Source organism: Loxodonta africana, chromosome 18, assembly GCF_030014295.1.
Source record: "Loxodonta africana isolate mLoxAfr1 chromosome 18, mLoxAfr1.hap2, whole genome shotgun sequence".
Lineage (NCBI taxonomy): Eukaryota > Metazoa > Chordata > Mammalia > Proboscidea > Elephantidae > Loxodonta > Loxodonta africana.
Genome location: NC_087359.1, coordinates 76,978,425 through 76,994,007, shown reverse-complemented (window position 1 = coordinate 76,994,007; position 15,583 = coordinate 76,978,425). Strand labels below are relative to the sequence as shown.

The window sequence follows — 15,583 nt, the reverse complement described above, 5'->3', positions numbered from 1 at the left end:
AAAGTTGGCAGTTCCTCAAAAGGGTGAACACAGAGTTACGGTGTGACTTGGCAATCCCACTCCTTGGTATGTGCCCAAGGGTATTAAAAGCTTTAGTTCACACAGAAGCTTATCCACAAATGTTCATAGCAGCATTATTCATAACAGCCAAAAGGGGAAACAATCCAAATGACTATTAACTGATGAATGGAATAACAAAAGGTAGCATATCCACACAGTAGAACATTATTTGGCCATCAAAAGGAAAGCAGTGCTGATACATGGAGCCCTGGGGGCACAGTGGTAAAGAGCTTGGCTGCTAACCAAAAGGTTGGCAGTTTGCATCCATCAGCCACTCTTGGGAAACCCTATAGGGCAGTTCTACTTTGTCCTATTGTACTAAGTGAAAGAAGCTGGACATAAAATGCCACATATTTTATGATTCCATTTATACCAAATGCTCACAATAGGCAAATCTATAGAGACAGAAAGTAGATTAGTGGTTGCCAGAGGTTGGAGGGAGAGTATGGGATTTCTTTTCGGGGTGATGAAATATTCCAGAATTAGATGGTAGTGATGGTTACACAGTTTGTGAATATATCCCTGAATTGTACCCTTTAAAATGGTGAATTTTATTTTATGGTAGCCAAATCGTATCTCCTTGAAAAAAAGAACAATGTTGCAATATTCAGAGTACCAGTTGCCGGAGATCATATGTGTTGGTAGACGGAGAAAAGGGGAATGAAGACTGTTCTTCACCCAAAGTCAGAGTTAGTAAGTGGTGTGTCTGGGAGCCACGGAGCTTGTTCTTGCCTTGTGATCTCCCCTATTCTTTCTAGCCTAGTGCATTCTTCCAGATTTATTTTAGTACTATTAATGAGTTTGATTTAAAACAGTAGTTAATATTCAGTAAGGAGTTATGAGGGGAAAGAACGTGAGTGTCACATGTCTGGTTGAGCATGGTTCCTCAAACAAGGGCTCCTTTTTCTTTTCTTTTTAAAGCCGTTAGGTTCACTGATGGGTTCTACGCAAGTAAGCCCAGCCACCTCTGCATCTCTTCCTGCCTACTTTTACCCCAGCCATTAAGAATGACAATTAGACTATATATATATATATATATACATACATATATATAAACTTTGTCCTGGAGGAGATTCTGACTCATAGCAACCCTATAGGACAGAGTAGAAATGCCCAGTAGGGTTTCCAAGGCTGTATTGGATCTTCTGCTTCTTTACAGAAGAAGACCGTCACATCTTTCTCCCAAGGAGCAGCTGGTGGCTTTGAACCACTGACCTTTCAGTTAGCAGCCAACTTCTCAACCACTGCATCACCAGGATTCCTAAAGCAATATACAGCCAACACAATGTAGCAAAGTTTTGTATTCTTCCTCCCAAATTACCTCAGTTCTCCAACCCTCTGCTCGTTCTTTCCTTTTTTTTTTTTTTGAACACATTATTTTTGTTCAGCTGAGAGTTTACAGAGGAAAGTAGTTTCTCATTCAACAGTTGATACGCAGCTTGTTTTGTGCCATTGTTTGCAAACCTCTGAATGTGTCAGCACTCTCTCCGTTTTTTCCTGGGTTCCCCATGTTCGTTCACCCAGCTTTCCTGCCCCTACCATCCTTCTGAACTCTGCCTTTGGGCAAATGCTGCCCTTTAGGTCACATGTAGTTGATTGTTCTGAGGTGTACATTCCTCACTGGTGTTATTGTTTATTTTATAGGCCTGTCTACTGTATGGCTACAATGAGATCTTCGGGAGTGATTTCAGTTCCAAGTCCGAAGGGTGTCTCAGGGCCAAATTCTCGGGGAATCCACCAGTCTCTGTCAGACCAGTAAGTCTGGTCTTATTTATGAGTTTGAATTTCTTTCTACATTTCTCTCCCACTCTGTCCATAACCTACTATTGTGGTCCCGCTCAGCCTCTGATTTTTCTTAACAGATCGTCCATGACCTCACAGCCATCAGCTTAGTGTTTCCTCTTAACTAAAGAGCCCTTCTCCAACTGACATTAGTATCCTCAAATTTGTCCCTAATGAAATCAAAATATGGGGACCCTCTCTATTACCCTATTTCCTTCCCCTGCCTTTCCAGCATTCTTTTCTACACCAAGCTTGTGCGTGGTTGAGAGAAATGACTTACCAGCTCGAGTCTGGGGGACTCTGCAACTCTTTTGGACAAACTAAATGATGCTAATGGTTTTACAGAATTACAGTAGACAATGCATTTGAGATCATTTCCATTTCTGGTTCAATCCCTTCACTTTTCAGATGAACTAAGGTGCAGTGGGGTTGTAGGATAGGTTTAGGGTCCCACAGCTAGCTAGTTAATGAGTTTCGAGACCAGAACTCCTGACTCCTAGTCTATTGCCTATTTGACATTCATGGGCTTATCTTTATGGGAGAAAGATGTGGCAATACTTTTTATTAGCTCAGAGTCTGTCCCAAATTCAAAGTTTAAGAAATATTGTTCTAAATTATTTTTTAAATGTATCTTATTAGAAGGAGAAAATACAAATATACTTTTTAGAAGATACATTTTCAATAAAATTTACTTTTAATATTTAATAATTATCAAACATTACATATATATATGTGTGCCTGAAAAGATTTTTTTAATTAATTTTTAATATTCATTTATTTTTATCGAACAGAACAAACTAGCTTCTTATTAAAGAATTAGTACACTTATTGTTTTGTGATATTGGTTACCAATCCCCTGACATATCAACACTCTCCCCTTCTCAACCCTGGATTCTCTATTATCAGCTTTCTTGTCCCCTCCTGTCTTCTGTCCTTGCCCTGGGCTAGTGTGCCCATTTAGTCTCATTTTGCTTTATGGGCCTGTCTACTCTTTGGCTGAAGGGTAAACCTCAGGACTGACTTCATTACTGAGCTAAAAGTGTGTCCAGGGGCCATATTCTCGGGATTTTCTCAGTCTATATCAGACCAGTAAGTCTGGGTTTTTTGTTTTTTGTGAGTTAGAATTTTTTTCCACATTTTCCTCCAGCCCTGTCTGGAACCCTCTATTGAGATCCCTGTCAGAGCAGTTGCTAGTGGTAGCCAGGCACCATGTAGTTGTGCTGGACTCCGTCTGGTGGAGGCTGAAGTACTTGTGGTCCATTAGTCATTTGGACTAATCGTTCCCTTGTGTCTCTGGTAGAAAACAGAAATATTCTGCATAAGCCTTTTGCTATAGGACAATGAGACAGATGAAAGGTGGCTGACAACATAAGGGAACATTTCTTGCCTCTTATATTTTTTTCTCCCAATTCTTCTACACAGGTCCAGACAGATGGGCTATGTTTCCTCTCTATTAACTGAAGAGACAGAGAAGAATTGGGGACTGAAGTCTGTCATCACTGTCCTGAGTGTCCTGAAATCCTAACAGCTTTAGCTGAAAAAATGTCCAAAGCAGGCAGTGAAAATAAATTTAAAATAGGAAAAACTCCCAAACTATCTATTCTAGAATTTCAAGGCAGGCAGAGGAAAAGTGGTTCCTTGGAGGAAGGTAATCAAAGAAATAAGCAGTGACCTGGACTCTGTTCTGATACGTATGAAAGTATTTGGGGATGGAGTGGCCCCTTTCCTTTACTCATCTACATAGATCCATGAGCCATGAGAACATGACTGCCCACAGGAAGCTCCTTACTACGAGACCTCCGACTACATCACAGAAACTTTCTCAGGGGTAAAACCTAAAGAACCTGAAATGGTTAGCCTATCTTTGAATCGAAGTTCAGAGAAGAGCCTGGAAGAAGATTCTCTGACTGGGTCTACAAAGAAGCAGAGAGGGACAGTGGAAGGAGCAAGGGCCCTGGAATCAGGCAGAGCTGGGCTGAATTCTGACCCTGCTCCATCTGGTGAAGGGACTTGAGTAATTCACTCCTCTGAGCCTTATGTAGCACCATTTATCACACAAGGTAGTTTCAAGATTAAATGAAAGCACATGTGTAAAGCACCTAGCATGGGGTGGGCACAGAGTAGGTGCTCAGAGGTAATGGTGTCCTATCTGCACTGGCCAGTGAGCAGAAATCCTAGGACTACCCCGGGATGGCATGGCGAGGAGCTCCATGGGGTTTTCATAGGAAAATGAAGTTCTCTGCTCGAACAGTCGTACCTAAGTTAGAAACCAACTTCAAGACACAATGCCAAAAAGCCAAACTGCTGTCATACACTCGCATTAGAGCTGCACAGAGAATTACTGCAAATCTCTTAAGCGGTTCTGCCACTTACTAACAGTGTATACCCAGGCAAGCTACCCAACATCTCTGAGTTTCAATTTCCTCATCTGCAAAATGGGGATAATAATATCTATATCACAAGAGTTATATATCACAAGAGTCACTGAGAAAAACGAAAATGAGGTACATCACGAGCTAACATGCACTGAGCATTTACTGTGGGCCAAGCACCATGGTAAGAGCGTTATGGATGCTATCTTACTTGGTATAATAAGTAAAACTACTTAGTGTAGTGCATGGAACATAATACGAAATACCTAACAAATATAGATTTTAAAGAAATGTCATGGGGCAGAGGAAGAATTACTAAGCTTCAGAGAGAAAAGAAGATAGCTTGGGTGGGAAGAATAAGATGAAGTTGGGAGAAGACAAGCATAATAGTTGCTGGGTGTGATGGTCTCAACACTTTTGAACCATTACAAATTAAACAGCTACCCTAAGTTACTCCGAAGAACAGACCCAAGTTGTTTCTTTTCATCTTTAATGTTCATGCCTTTCTAAGAAGCAGCTGCCAGGATTCCAGTACATCCCCAAAAGTGATGACAACATCCTGAAGTGTGTTGTCTTTTGTGTGTCTAACTTTATCTAAAGGGAACCAATGCTAGTTGACTGGGGGAGCAGTAGGGCATCTCTGTGATGAAGCTCAACTGGCCTTCAGAGTGTGGCCTCAGCTACCTCACTGATAATTGCCAATAGTGGGGCAGATAATTCAATAGGGATAAGGCTTGAATTTCCATCTTATTCTCTCTTGGTGCTTATGTTTGGCACAACCTTGGTGTGCCACAGACAAACCAGCATGTGAACGTGCTCCATCTGAATAAGGTATAGCCTCTCTGTGTTGTAGACTCCATCCGTTTTTAAAATCATGGAGCTTGTATTGTTAGAACCAATAAACTTGACTAAAAGAATTTTTTTTTTTTTTTTTTTAATTAGCCACCAGTCTGGACCTGTGTAGGTGAATAAAAGAGAAGCATTTTAAAGTCAGAAATAAAAGGTAGACTTAACATTTAGGATTATCAACCCCTGCTTGTTTTCCACAATATCTTTCATTCCTGATTTCATCTAAAAGAGAAACATTACTACTACTATTCAAAGAGCACTGCTTTACTAATAAGGTCTTGGCATGTCTTTGAGGTGGATTTAAGATTCAGAAAAGACTGACTCTTTACACTTCTAAGTTCTTTAGTTGGTGTTTGTAACAACACAGAGGCTTCATTCAGGAGATCTGCGGCTGCTGCTGCTACCGTTGCCGTCCAGTTGATTCCGACTCGCAGTGACCCTACAGGACAGAGTAGAACTGCCCCATAGGGTTTCCAAGGCTGTCACCTTCACAGAAGCAGACCGCCACATCTTTCTCCCGCAGAGTGCTAGTGCGTTTGAACTTCTGTCCTTTCCGTTAGCATCTAAGCATTTAACTGCTGAGCTACCAGGGCTCTTTTTCAAGAGACTTACTGGGTTATAATCAGCTGGAACCTAGGTTTTGTTCAGCCTGAAGCTTATCTAATTTGGGAAATTCTCTCTAATAAAAAAGTGCAAAATTATAAGTACAAAAATTGCTAGGGCCCCTCCCAGGACCTTGAAAGGGGGCTATGCAAGTAAGAGGCCCTGAGGCTTAAGCTTTGTTCTACTCATGATAAATCCACCTCAGCTGGGACCTTTTTAAAAAACTTTTTTAATGCAGGAAAAATACTGTTTCAACTTGTAAACACTCCAGTGCTATGCCATTCAGGTCATAAAATTACTTAGCTTTTTAGAGGTGGCATCTTTTCTTGGCAATTTGCCTTTGGAAAGAGATGCAATAAAGCTTATTTTTCACCTGTGGTAAATTACCTGTTAGAAAAATTTGACCCAAAACAATAAAGGAGCCCAGGTTCCAACCCGTATTGTGGCAATTGTGCCAATCTTTTCAACGTACCTGTGAATTAGTTTTAGGAGCACACCTGTTGCTGTCGAGTTGATTCCAACTCACAGCGACCGTACAGGACAGAGCACAACTGCCCCGTGGGGTTTCCAGGGCTGTAGTCTGCATGGAAGCAGGCTGCTACATCTTTCTCCCTTGGAGTGGCCGGTGGGTTCGAACGGCCAAGCTTTCAGTTACCAGCTGAGCACTCAACTCCTGTGCCACCAGGGCTCCTTTTTAGGGGTATACCTCTGTTGGAATCACATGTTTATTCACTTATTTCCAATACTAGCTAGCTCTAATTCTTTCATTACTATTTAGCAAATGCCCTTCTCTGTTCTTTAAGATGAACACAGAAATTTGAGATAAGAAAGCTGGTCTCTCCTCCATCCACTTTTTCTATGAATTTTTTCAAATCCCCTATCCTTCCTCTGGAGCCCTGTGTCGGCACAGCGGTTGAGCATTTGGCCGCTAACCGAAAGATCGGCACTGCGAGCCCACCAGCCACTCCACTGAAGGAGGATGTGGTGGTCTGCTTCTATAAAGACGACAGCCTTGGAAACTCTGTGGGGCAGTTCTACTCTGTCCTACATGCCGTGAGTTGGAATCGACTTGACGGCAATGAGTTTGGTTTTAGGGGTTCCGTTTCCCCTCCTTTGTCATCCCCCTACCTTGTTACCCTGCGCAGGGATCCTAGCGTGGCTCTTCTATGCTTTCTCATCAACCTCCACTTCCTTCTTCCATTCTGAAAGTTTCTTGGGATGAAAGTCCTGTCCTATTCCTCTTTGTACAGCCAGCACTTAGTACAGGGTCTGACACACAGTGGTCAGTGAACGTTTTTCATTGGTTTCATTAATTAAAGTGTGATACCCACTTTTCCCCCTATGTTGCCAACATAATTATAGTGAAAACTGAATTTTTACCAAAGTTTCTTGGTGTGGGACCTAACGATCCAGTTCTCTGGTCTTTTATCATGAACTCTTCATAAGAGTCTCTGGTGCTGACAAAAGAAAAAGGGACCCTCAAGTTTTCTTCTCCCAAGTTCAGCATCAGCAAATTAACGGTGGGGGAAGGTGGCTACAGATTGGCATCTGCAGGGCCTGTCAATCTGGCTCCAGACACACCCGAAATGAACTGTGTGAAATGGATTGCTGAACCATCAGTCTTTTCCAAAGTCATATTTAGAGAAGAACCTCCATCTTTCGTCCAAAATTCCCTTTAGGCCAGTGAACATACCCACTACAATTTGCTTGTGTCAAAGAGAAATCACAAAATTTTCTAGCTGAAAAAGAATAAAACCCACACTTCTTGTCTGAAGAGTAGTCAGGAAAGAAGGCATCTGCAATTAGGCTAGAGCAATGTATTTTCGTTATTAACATTTTCCACACTATAGCTTAAGAAACACCATTTTTCTTCATGCCTCAAAGGTTCCTCCTATGCACAGATAATTCCTAACTTTTTGAAAAGGATATATACTTTTTGAAAAATAATGTTCTGGGTGGCTAGGGAGAGAAGTGCACTCTGGCATGTTTCCGGGGATATCTTTCACTTTACAATCTAAAAGAAGCTGATGGCTGGGAAAGCACCCTAACGCTTTGCTCTCTGGAGAACTCTGTGCTAAGCCTTGTGCTCTGTGGCTGTACATTGCATACATTTAAGCAGTGAGGAACTTTACATGTGAGCTGGAATCAGAGTGAAATTCAAAGGTAGAATTCCTAGGACCAACCCCACATCCGAGCAGCATCACTGGGATTCCCACGACAATGCTCATTTGTGTGTTACTTGCTCGGCGACTTTTAATGACCATGCAAAGGTCAGTACTAGGGCAAGCAGAACGTGCCACATATGAGTTAGACAAGTCTCTTGGCCTCTCTGTACCTTAGTTTCCTCATTTGAAAAAATTGATCTTAAGACATACGTGTTTCAGAATTTCTACTTGCTCATACACCCAGCTCACTGATACTGTAACATGTTTTCACACATAATCTCTTCCCATGTGTCCATCTTCTATCTCACTTACAACGTGTGTAAAAACTGCATTCCATGCCAGGCCTGAAACGTTCCAAAGCCAAGTTCTGTGATTAAGTTGCAGCCAAGGTTTCTACAAACAGACACAAGCAAGAGAAAATAAATACATAAATAAAGATATTCTTTCAGAACACCCTTCCTTTGGCAATGATTCTAATTTATATATGGTGAAAAGTAACTTCAATACTCCCTCCAGACACTAAGGAAATCTCATTATGGAAGATATTTGCTTATGATTTATACTTTCCTGTTTACACATATTAGGTGCAGAACAGTAAATAATAAATACCTAGATTAAGTGATCTTTACTTCTCTGGAACAGGGTTTCTCAACCTTAGCACCATTGACATTTTGGGCTAGGTAAATTTTTCTTGCAATCATTATGAAGATAACATGGCGTCAGGCAACACTTTGTTCTGTTGTACATGGGGTCGCCATGAATCACGGCCATCTCAACGGGAATTCACAAATAACAACAACAAACTTTTTGTTGTGAGGGCTGTCCTGTGTGTTGTAGGATGTTTAGCAGCATTCCTGGCATCTTCCCACTAGCGTGCCAGTAGCACACTCACACTTGTCATAACCAAAAATGTCTCTAGACATTGTCAAATGTCCCCTCGGTGCAAAACTGCCCCAGTTGGGAACCAGGGCTCTAGAATGAGTCACTCTTACCTGTGTAATAATTCTCACGCTAATCTTTGACAGAGTAGAGAAGGATTTGCTACATAACTTTAGTAGCTTTCCACTAATACAAGTTTAAGATTTCAAAATGAACAGCAAAAAGATTTACAATTAGGTTTTATAAAGATTCTAAATAGAATTAAGTCTTTTTTATAACTTACATAAACTGTAAAAAAGGTAGTGGTTCAAATGTACGTCTTTCAATAGACTGTATTTTATTGCAGGATAAATCTCTAGGAAAAGTAAAAGAAAAATATTGCCTCAATTAGCTATTCGATATTAAATTAGTAGGAATAAATTGCAGACTTCAGAATAATATTGAACAAGGTTTTATCTAAACTCTAAACCTTAAAAAAAAAAAAAACTTAGCAAGGCTTATTTAAACCTTCAAGGCCCCTAACTGTGCCCTCACCTCTCCTAAGAGTCTCACCTTCATAAACAAAACATACAACCATGGATCTCGATAGATTTTAGAGATACTCTTTCCTGAGAGTAGGACAATTGATTAGACTCAGTGAACTTACAGTTTTATTCCTTGGTATAATTATAAATGATAATATTAAAAGGGATATTCTCACATTTACACCTTCCTGGCTTAGTTCTCTTTTTCTAGGCAGCTCAATACCAGAAGAAATAACGTAATTTGACATGATTTGAAAGGGAGTTACTTTACTCCTCTAATAAATACAGAACTTTGAATTAATTTAGAATAATACTTTTATCATATTAATAAAAATCTATGTTTGGTTTCCTATTGCCGTCATGTTCCATGGGAGCCCTGGTGGCGCAGTGGTTAAGAGCTACAGCAAGCTATGGTTGCTAACCAAAAGACCAGCAGTTTGAATCCACCAGCTGCTCCTTGGAAACCCTATGGGGCACTTCTACTCTCTCTGGAAGGGTTGCTATGAGTCGGGATCAACTCCATGGCAACCAGTTTTTTTTTTTTTTAAATCTTCCACGAGTGCAATTGCTGCAATTGTACAGTGGTGACTCAGAAAAAAAAAAAAAAACAACATAGAAGTGGATTTTCATTTGAAAACTCCCATTCTTGACTATAGTTAACCTTCTTATTTCCATTTAGCCCACATTAGTCCCTCTCTTTCTACTGGATGGGCATAACTATCTTCTGACTGGTGTCTCAACTCTAGTCTCTCCCTTTCTAATCCATCCTGCACACAGATTAATCCTCCAGCAGTGGTTTTCGAAGACCAGCATTGCCTGCGAACTTACTGAAGAAGCAAATTCTTGGCCCTCCTCTAGACCACTGAATCCGTCATTATGGGGGTAAAGCCCAGAATCTGTGCATTAACAAGCCCCGATTCTGATGCAGACTAAAGTTTGAGAACAACTTATCCTAGAGCATTGCTGTGATAATATGGTGCTCCATGATGACTCCTTAGTTTGGCATTCAAAGCCTAGAAGATCTGGCTCCAATCCCCTACTCTCCCTATTTTCACCCAAAGGTACTCATGACATTCTTCAAACCCACATTCTACTTCCTATGTTTTGCCTTTTCCCCACCCTCCTTTTGCAATCTTAGAATCTTCCCAACATGTCTATTAGGTGATACTCAATGGCCCTTCAAGGCCCTGCTCAAATGGCATTTCTCTAGAAACATCTTCCCTGGTCCAATTGGAAATCTTCGCTCCCTCCTCTGTGCTCCAGAAACAATTTATACCTCTCAGTGCCCACATCTATTGCTTTTTTTAAATATAGTTATCTTTGTATATCATTTCCTCCTTGAAAGCATGGACTAGGTCTTGCTTATCTGCATTGCCTACAATGTTTAAAACTGATAGATGGACATAAAGCAAACTCAATTATTTATTAAAGGAATGAATAGCTAAGGAGTGAGAAAGGAAAATGACTATTTACGCAGAAGTTTACTTTTATTACTTCATGGCTCTTCTGTGCCTCTGCAGTACTCAGCCCTCCACTTAGAGCCTATTGTGGTATGGTTCAAGTTTATGCCTTTGCTTCCCCTGCCACATCAAGAGTTTCTAGAAGGTTAGGAATGCTGTCTTACACATCTTTGTACCACCAACCCTAGGCACAGTACTTGACATAATGTTTTTAACTTTTATACTGATTCACATTTTTTTAATGGATGAGAATACATACACTAACAGGAAGTAACTAGCTTACAAAGCATTTCAAAGTAGAAGTAAGGAAGGGCCTGCTCCATAGAGCAGTTATCTCATTTGTTTTTCTCCAGATTGTGTTTATAAGGTTTGGGAGCCCAGATGCCAGAGGTGCCCAAGAAGATCAATGCAAAACTGGTTGTCCCACTAAGGCCTAAAGGTTTGATAATTTAAGGGACTACTTTTAGTATCATGTCGGGCTTTTTATCCCCGATTCTCTTAAGCCTTCTAAACTTGTAAGAAGAATCCATTTGCTAAAGAGCATCATCAAAATAGCTTAATAAGAGTTCATGATGCATACAACTCCAGGCTTCATGGACAAAGGATAAAAATCAAGCTTTTATGGCAAAGGACATAGTATCTCCTTATCTCTAAACAGATATAAATGCCATGCAAGTATTCCCTCCTTGGCAAAAGGGCTGGAGAGATTTTTATTTTGTACTTAGTAAAGGGTTAGGGGCATTTCTGATATGTTTACTTAGTGTAAACATTTCTAAATATACTACTTAACCATCATTTGAAACATTTATTTGTCATATGGCAAAACAATTTCTGCCCTGAAATCCTTAACACCAGTCCTTGGTAGCTAAATATGTTCTTTTAGTATTGTTTACATAATTCAACTGTTTAGTTAAGTTACATATTTAATATTTAAATGCTAACTTAATTCAATTATCAAAATATTTTGGGTTAATGGCCTTCAAATTAATGCAGGCATCCTCTATTTTCTTGTCGTTTGGGCAACAAACAGAGGTTAATCTTAATTCCTCTTGTTCTATTAAACCAACTTTTTCAAACATTTTCTGTAAGGCCAGAGAGTAAACATTTCAGGCTTTGCTGGCCACAGATAACCTCTGTCTCATAATTTTTTTTTTTCTTCAAAATCCTTTAAAAATACAAAAATCATTCTTAGCTTATAGGCTCTATAAAACAGACCACAGGCTATAGACTAAATATAAACAGATAGTATATGGACACTTATAAAACAAAGTTCATATGGGTGTCTGTAATTACTCAGACCTTATTGCCAATTTTCTTCTATAACTAAAGATTTTTTTTTTAGTCTGTCTTTTGTCTCTATAATTAAAATTGGAAATGGACAGGAGATATTTAATGCTAGAGATGGGCTGGGTCCCTACAGACATACAGAATTGCAGAATTATATTGCTGGAAGAAAAATGTAAAGATTATCTTATCCAAGCCCCTTATTCATTTTACATATAACTAAAAACTCAGAAATAAATATGATTAACTAACTTACAAATACTGGAGGGATAGCAGGCCTTCAAACGAATCCTTACGTAATTCGGTCAAAGAGTTTTCACTGAGAATTCTGGAAAATAAAAAGGTTATTTGTGGATCTAATGCAAATTAGCTACAACTATTTGCTACTTTTTTTTTTTTTTTTTTTTTTGCTACCTAGGACTATTCTATGTGGGAAGAACCAGGTAATGGTCCACCTAAATACTCTAATTTGTATTTAATTTAGGGAGGGTGATTTCTTTTGTTTTCATTCAAACCTTTCTTCTCCTGTCCTCCTTTGTGTCCATCTCCCTGTTTCTCCCTCCTCTAAGCCCAGTCTACACGCCCCTATTCACTCTTCACACCAAGTCATATATTTAACGCTTACTCCTCAGATCACAAAGTCCATGTTAGAATTCACCTCTGGGTGGCACCAAGATTGGCAGAACTGCCATTTCCCCTGCTCTCTTCCCAAACCTCATTGTGAAAGTCCCAAATGGAGCTATGTCAGGGCTGCAAGTGAAGCCATTTGACTCTTTCCCCATTCATTTTTTTGAGAACTGAAATGTGCATAAAGTACATAAAACATAAATGTTCAGTTTAATGATTATAAAGCAAATACCATGTAACACCATTCTTGTCAGGAAAGAACACCGTCAGCATCCCATAAGCCCCCAGTGTGTCCCTTTCCAATCGCAACAATCTCTCTGACCCCTACAGGTAACCACTATCCTGACTTTTATGATAATAATTTCCTTGCTTTTTAAATATAGTTTTACCTATTACATGTCAACCACAAACAACAGGGTTTAATTTTAAATGGAATCATATTACACATATTTCTATTTTGTTTCTTTCACTCAACACTATGTTTGTAAAATTCATTATGTTGTTGCATGTAGCTGAGCTCGGTTCATTTTAATGCCTTACTGCTGTATGTCCAGTAAGGGAGCCATTAGCCACATGTGACTGCTGAGCACTTATAAGTTTCTTAGATCAGCAGAGAGAACTGGAGAGAAAGGCTGATAGAGAGAATCACTTTCTACCCAATTCTGGGTCCTAGTTTCTGCTGAATCCAGCATCGGGTAGAAATACTTAAAGAGTAATTGACTAATTGCTGGAGACTAGTGGGCACTAGTTTTTTTAGTGGGCACTGGATTGGGTGGGTAGTGTGGACTAGCTTGAAAGATAAACTCCTGGAGGCCCAGCCTTAGGGGGAGGGGGGGCACATTTTCGGGAGTTTTAATTCCAGGATCCCTACCAGGTCCTCACTGTGAATCTCAGAAAAATCCCCTCATGATTCCCGAAAGAGGAGGCAAAAAGCTGCCATGATGAAATAGGGCCCTGTCCTCCTAGCAACAGCCTGCCCTCAAGGGCTATTACTTTACCACAGCGTAACCACTGTGGGTTCCCTCAGAGCCTAACCAAAGTGGGGGGTCCGTGGGGGGTGTAAAAGCTTAATGCTAACTAAAATGTTGGAGGTCCTAGTCCACCCAGAGGCATCATAAAAGAAAGGCATGGTGATCTACTTCAAAACATAGAATCAGCCACTGAAAAACAACTAACGGAGCATAGCTCTACTCCAACACACATGGGATCACCGTGAGTCAGAAGTGACTTCATGACAACTGATTCTGGTTAATCAAAGTAGAGGAAGGGAAATACTCAACTCCAACTCCCTCTAGCCTTTTCCATGTGGGAGAAAGGGATTACCAACTCCGGTTGCCTTCTAGCCTTTGAAATGGGGGAAGGAAAATACCCAACTGTAGCCCCCTCTAGCCCTTTTGGTTCATCTAAAGGGGGAAGGAAAAAAAAAAAGCTGAGAAGCGCTTGTGAAGGTCACAACCCAGGGGCACTGGCTCACTAAAAGACTGAGACCTAATCATAGAATTAGAGAATGCTTCCTCTTCCCTCACACCTTACCACCACATCAACATCAACAGGGTTTTACAGGGAATTGCAGCAAAAAGAGTCTCCATTCCTTTTACCTGATATATCTACCTTTCAGCAAAAATAGCAAGGCATGCTAAAAAGCAAAAAACACAGTCGGAAGAAGCAGTACAAGCATCAGGGCCACATTCAGATATAGCTGATATTTGGGATTATCAACCTGAAAATTGAAATAACTATGATTAATATGCTAACGGTTCAAGTGGAAAAAGTGGATGACATGCAAGATGAGTAATGTAAGCAGACAAAATAAAAAAAAATGCTAGAAATTAAAAAAAAAAAAACGGTTACAGAAATGAAGAATGCCTTTGATGAAGCTCCTCGGTAGACTGGACACAGCCAAGGAAAGAATCAGTGACCTTGAAGATATACCGAGAGAAATTTCCCAAACTGAAAAGCAAAGAGAAAAAATAGACTGAAAAAAAACAAAACAAAAACAGAACAGAATATTCAAGAATTACAGGGCAATTACAAAAGGTATAGCATATGCTAATGGGAATACTAGAAGGAGAGGAAAGAGAGAAATAAATGGAAGAAATATTTGAAGTAAGAATGGCAGAGAATTTTCCGAAATTACTGACAGACACCAAACCACAGACCCAGGAAGCTCAGAGAACACCAAGGAGGATAAATATCAAAAGATTTACACCTAGGCATATCATATTCAAACTGCAGATAAAGATAAAACCTTGAATGAAGCCAGAGGGAAAAAAACATCCAACCTACAAGGAAACAAAGATTAAGAATTCCACTGGATTTATCTTTGGAAACTGTCATGGATTAAATTATTTCCCCCCCACAAAAAATGTGTGTATCAACATGGTTAGGCCATGATTCCCAGTATTCTGTGGTTGTCCTCCATCGTGTGATTGTAATTTTATGTTAAAAGGATTAGAGTGGGATTGTAACACCATCTTTACCCAGGTGACCTCCCTGATCTAAGGTAAAGGGAGTTTCCCTGGGATGTGGCTTGCACCACCTTTTATCTCTCAAGAGATAAAAGGAAAGGGAAGCAAGCAGAGAGCTGGAGACTTCATACCACCAAGAAAGCAGAACCAGGAGCAGAGCGCGTCCTTTGGACACAGGGTCCCTGAGCCTGAGAAGCTCCTTGGGAAGATTGAGGACAAGGACCTTCGTCCAGAGCCGACAGGTAGAGAAAGCCTTCCCCTGGAGCTGACGCCCGGAATTTGGACTTGTAACCTACTGGAATGTGAAAAAATGAATTTCTCTTTGTTAAAGCCATCCACTTGTGGTATTTCTCTCAGGGCAGCACTAGATGACCAAGACAGAATTTGGTACCGACAGAGTGGGTGCTGCTCTAACAGATACGCAAAATGTGGAAGCGGTTTTGAAACTGTGAAAGGATGGAGTTGCGACAGTGACAGAGAACCAGCAGCAGCAGAATGAGTAGACCAGTG

General features: G+C 40.3%; 1 protein-coding gene across 1 annotated transcript in view; it reads right to left on the bottom strand.

Moving 5' to 3' along the window:
- Window positions 1–15,583, bottom strand: part of LOC111747840 (titin-like) — a 52,604-nt gene that overhangs the window by 15,348 nt on the left and 21,673 nt on the right. Inside the window, exons 8-10 of the mRNA XM_064270364.1 lie at window positions 12,235–12,306; window positions 8,994–9,065; window positions 8,144–8,224 (exon numbers count right to left, since the gene is read on the bottom strand). Coding sequence (XP_064126434.1) covers window positions 8,144–8,224; window positions 8,994–9,065; window positions 12,235–12,306 — 225 coding nt within the window. The remainder of the gene's footprint in view (window positions 1–8,143; window positions 8,225–8,993; window positions 9,066–12,234; window positions 12,307–15,583) is intronic.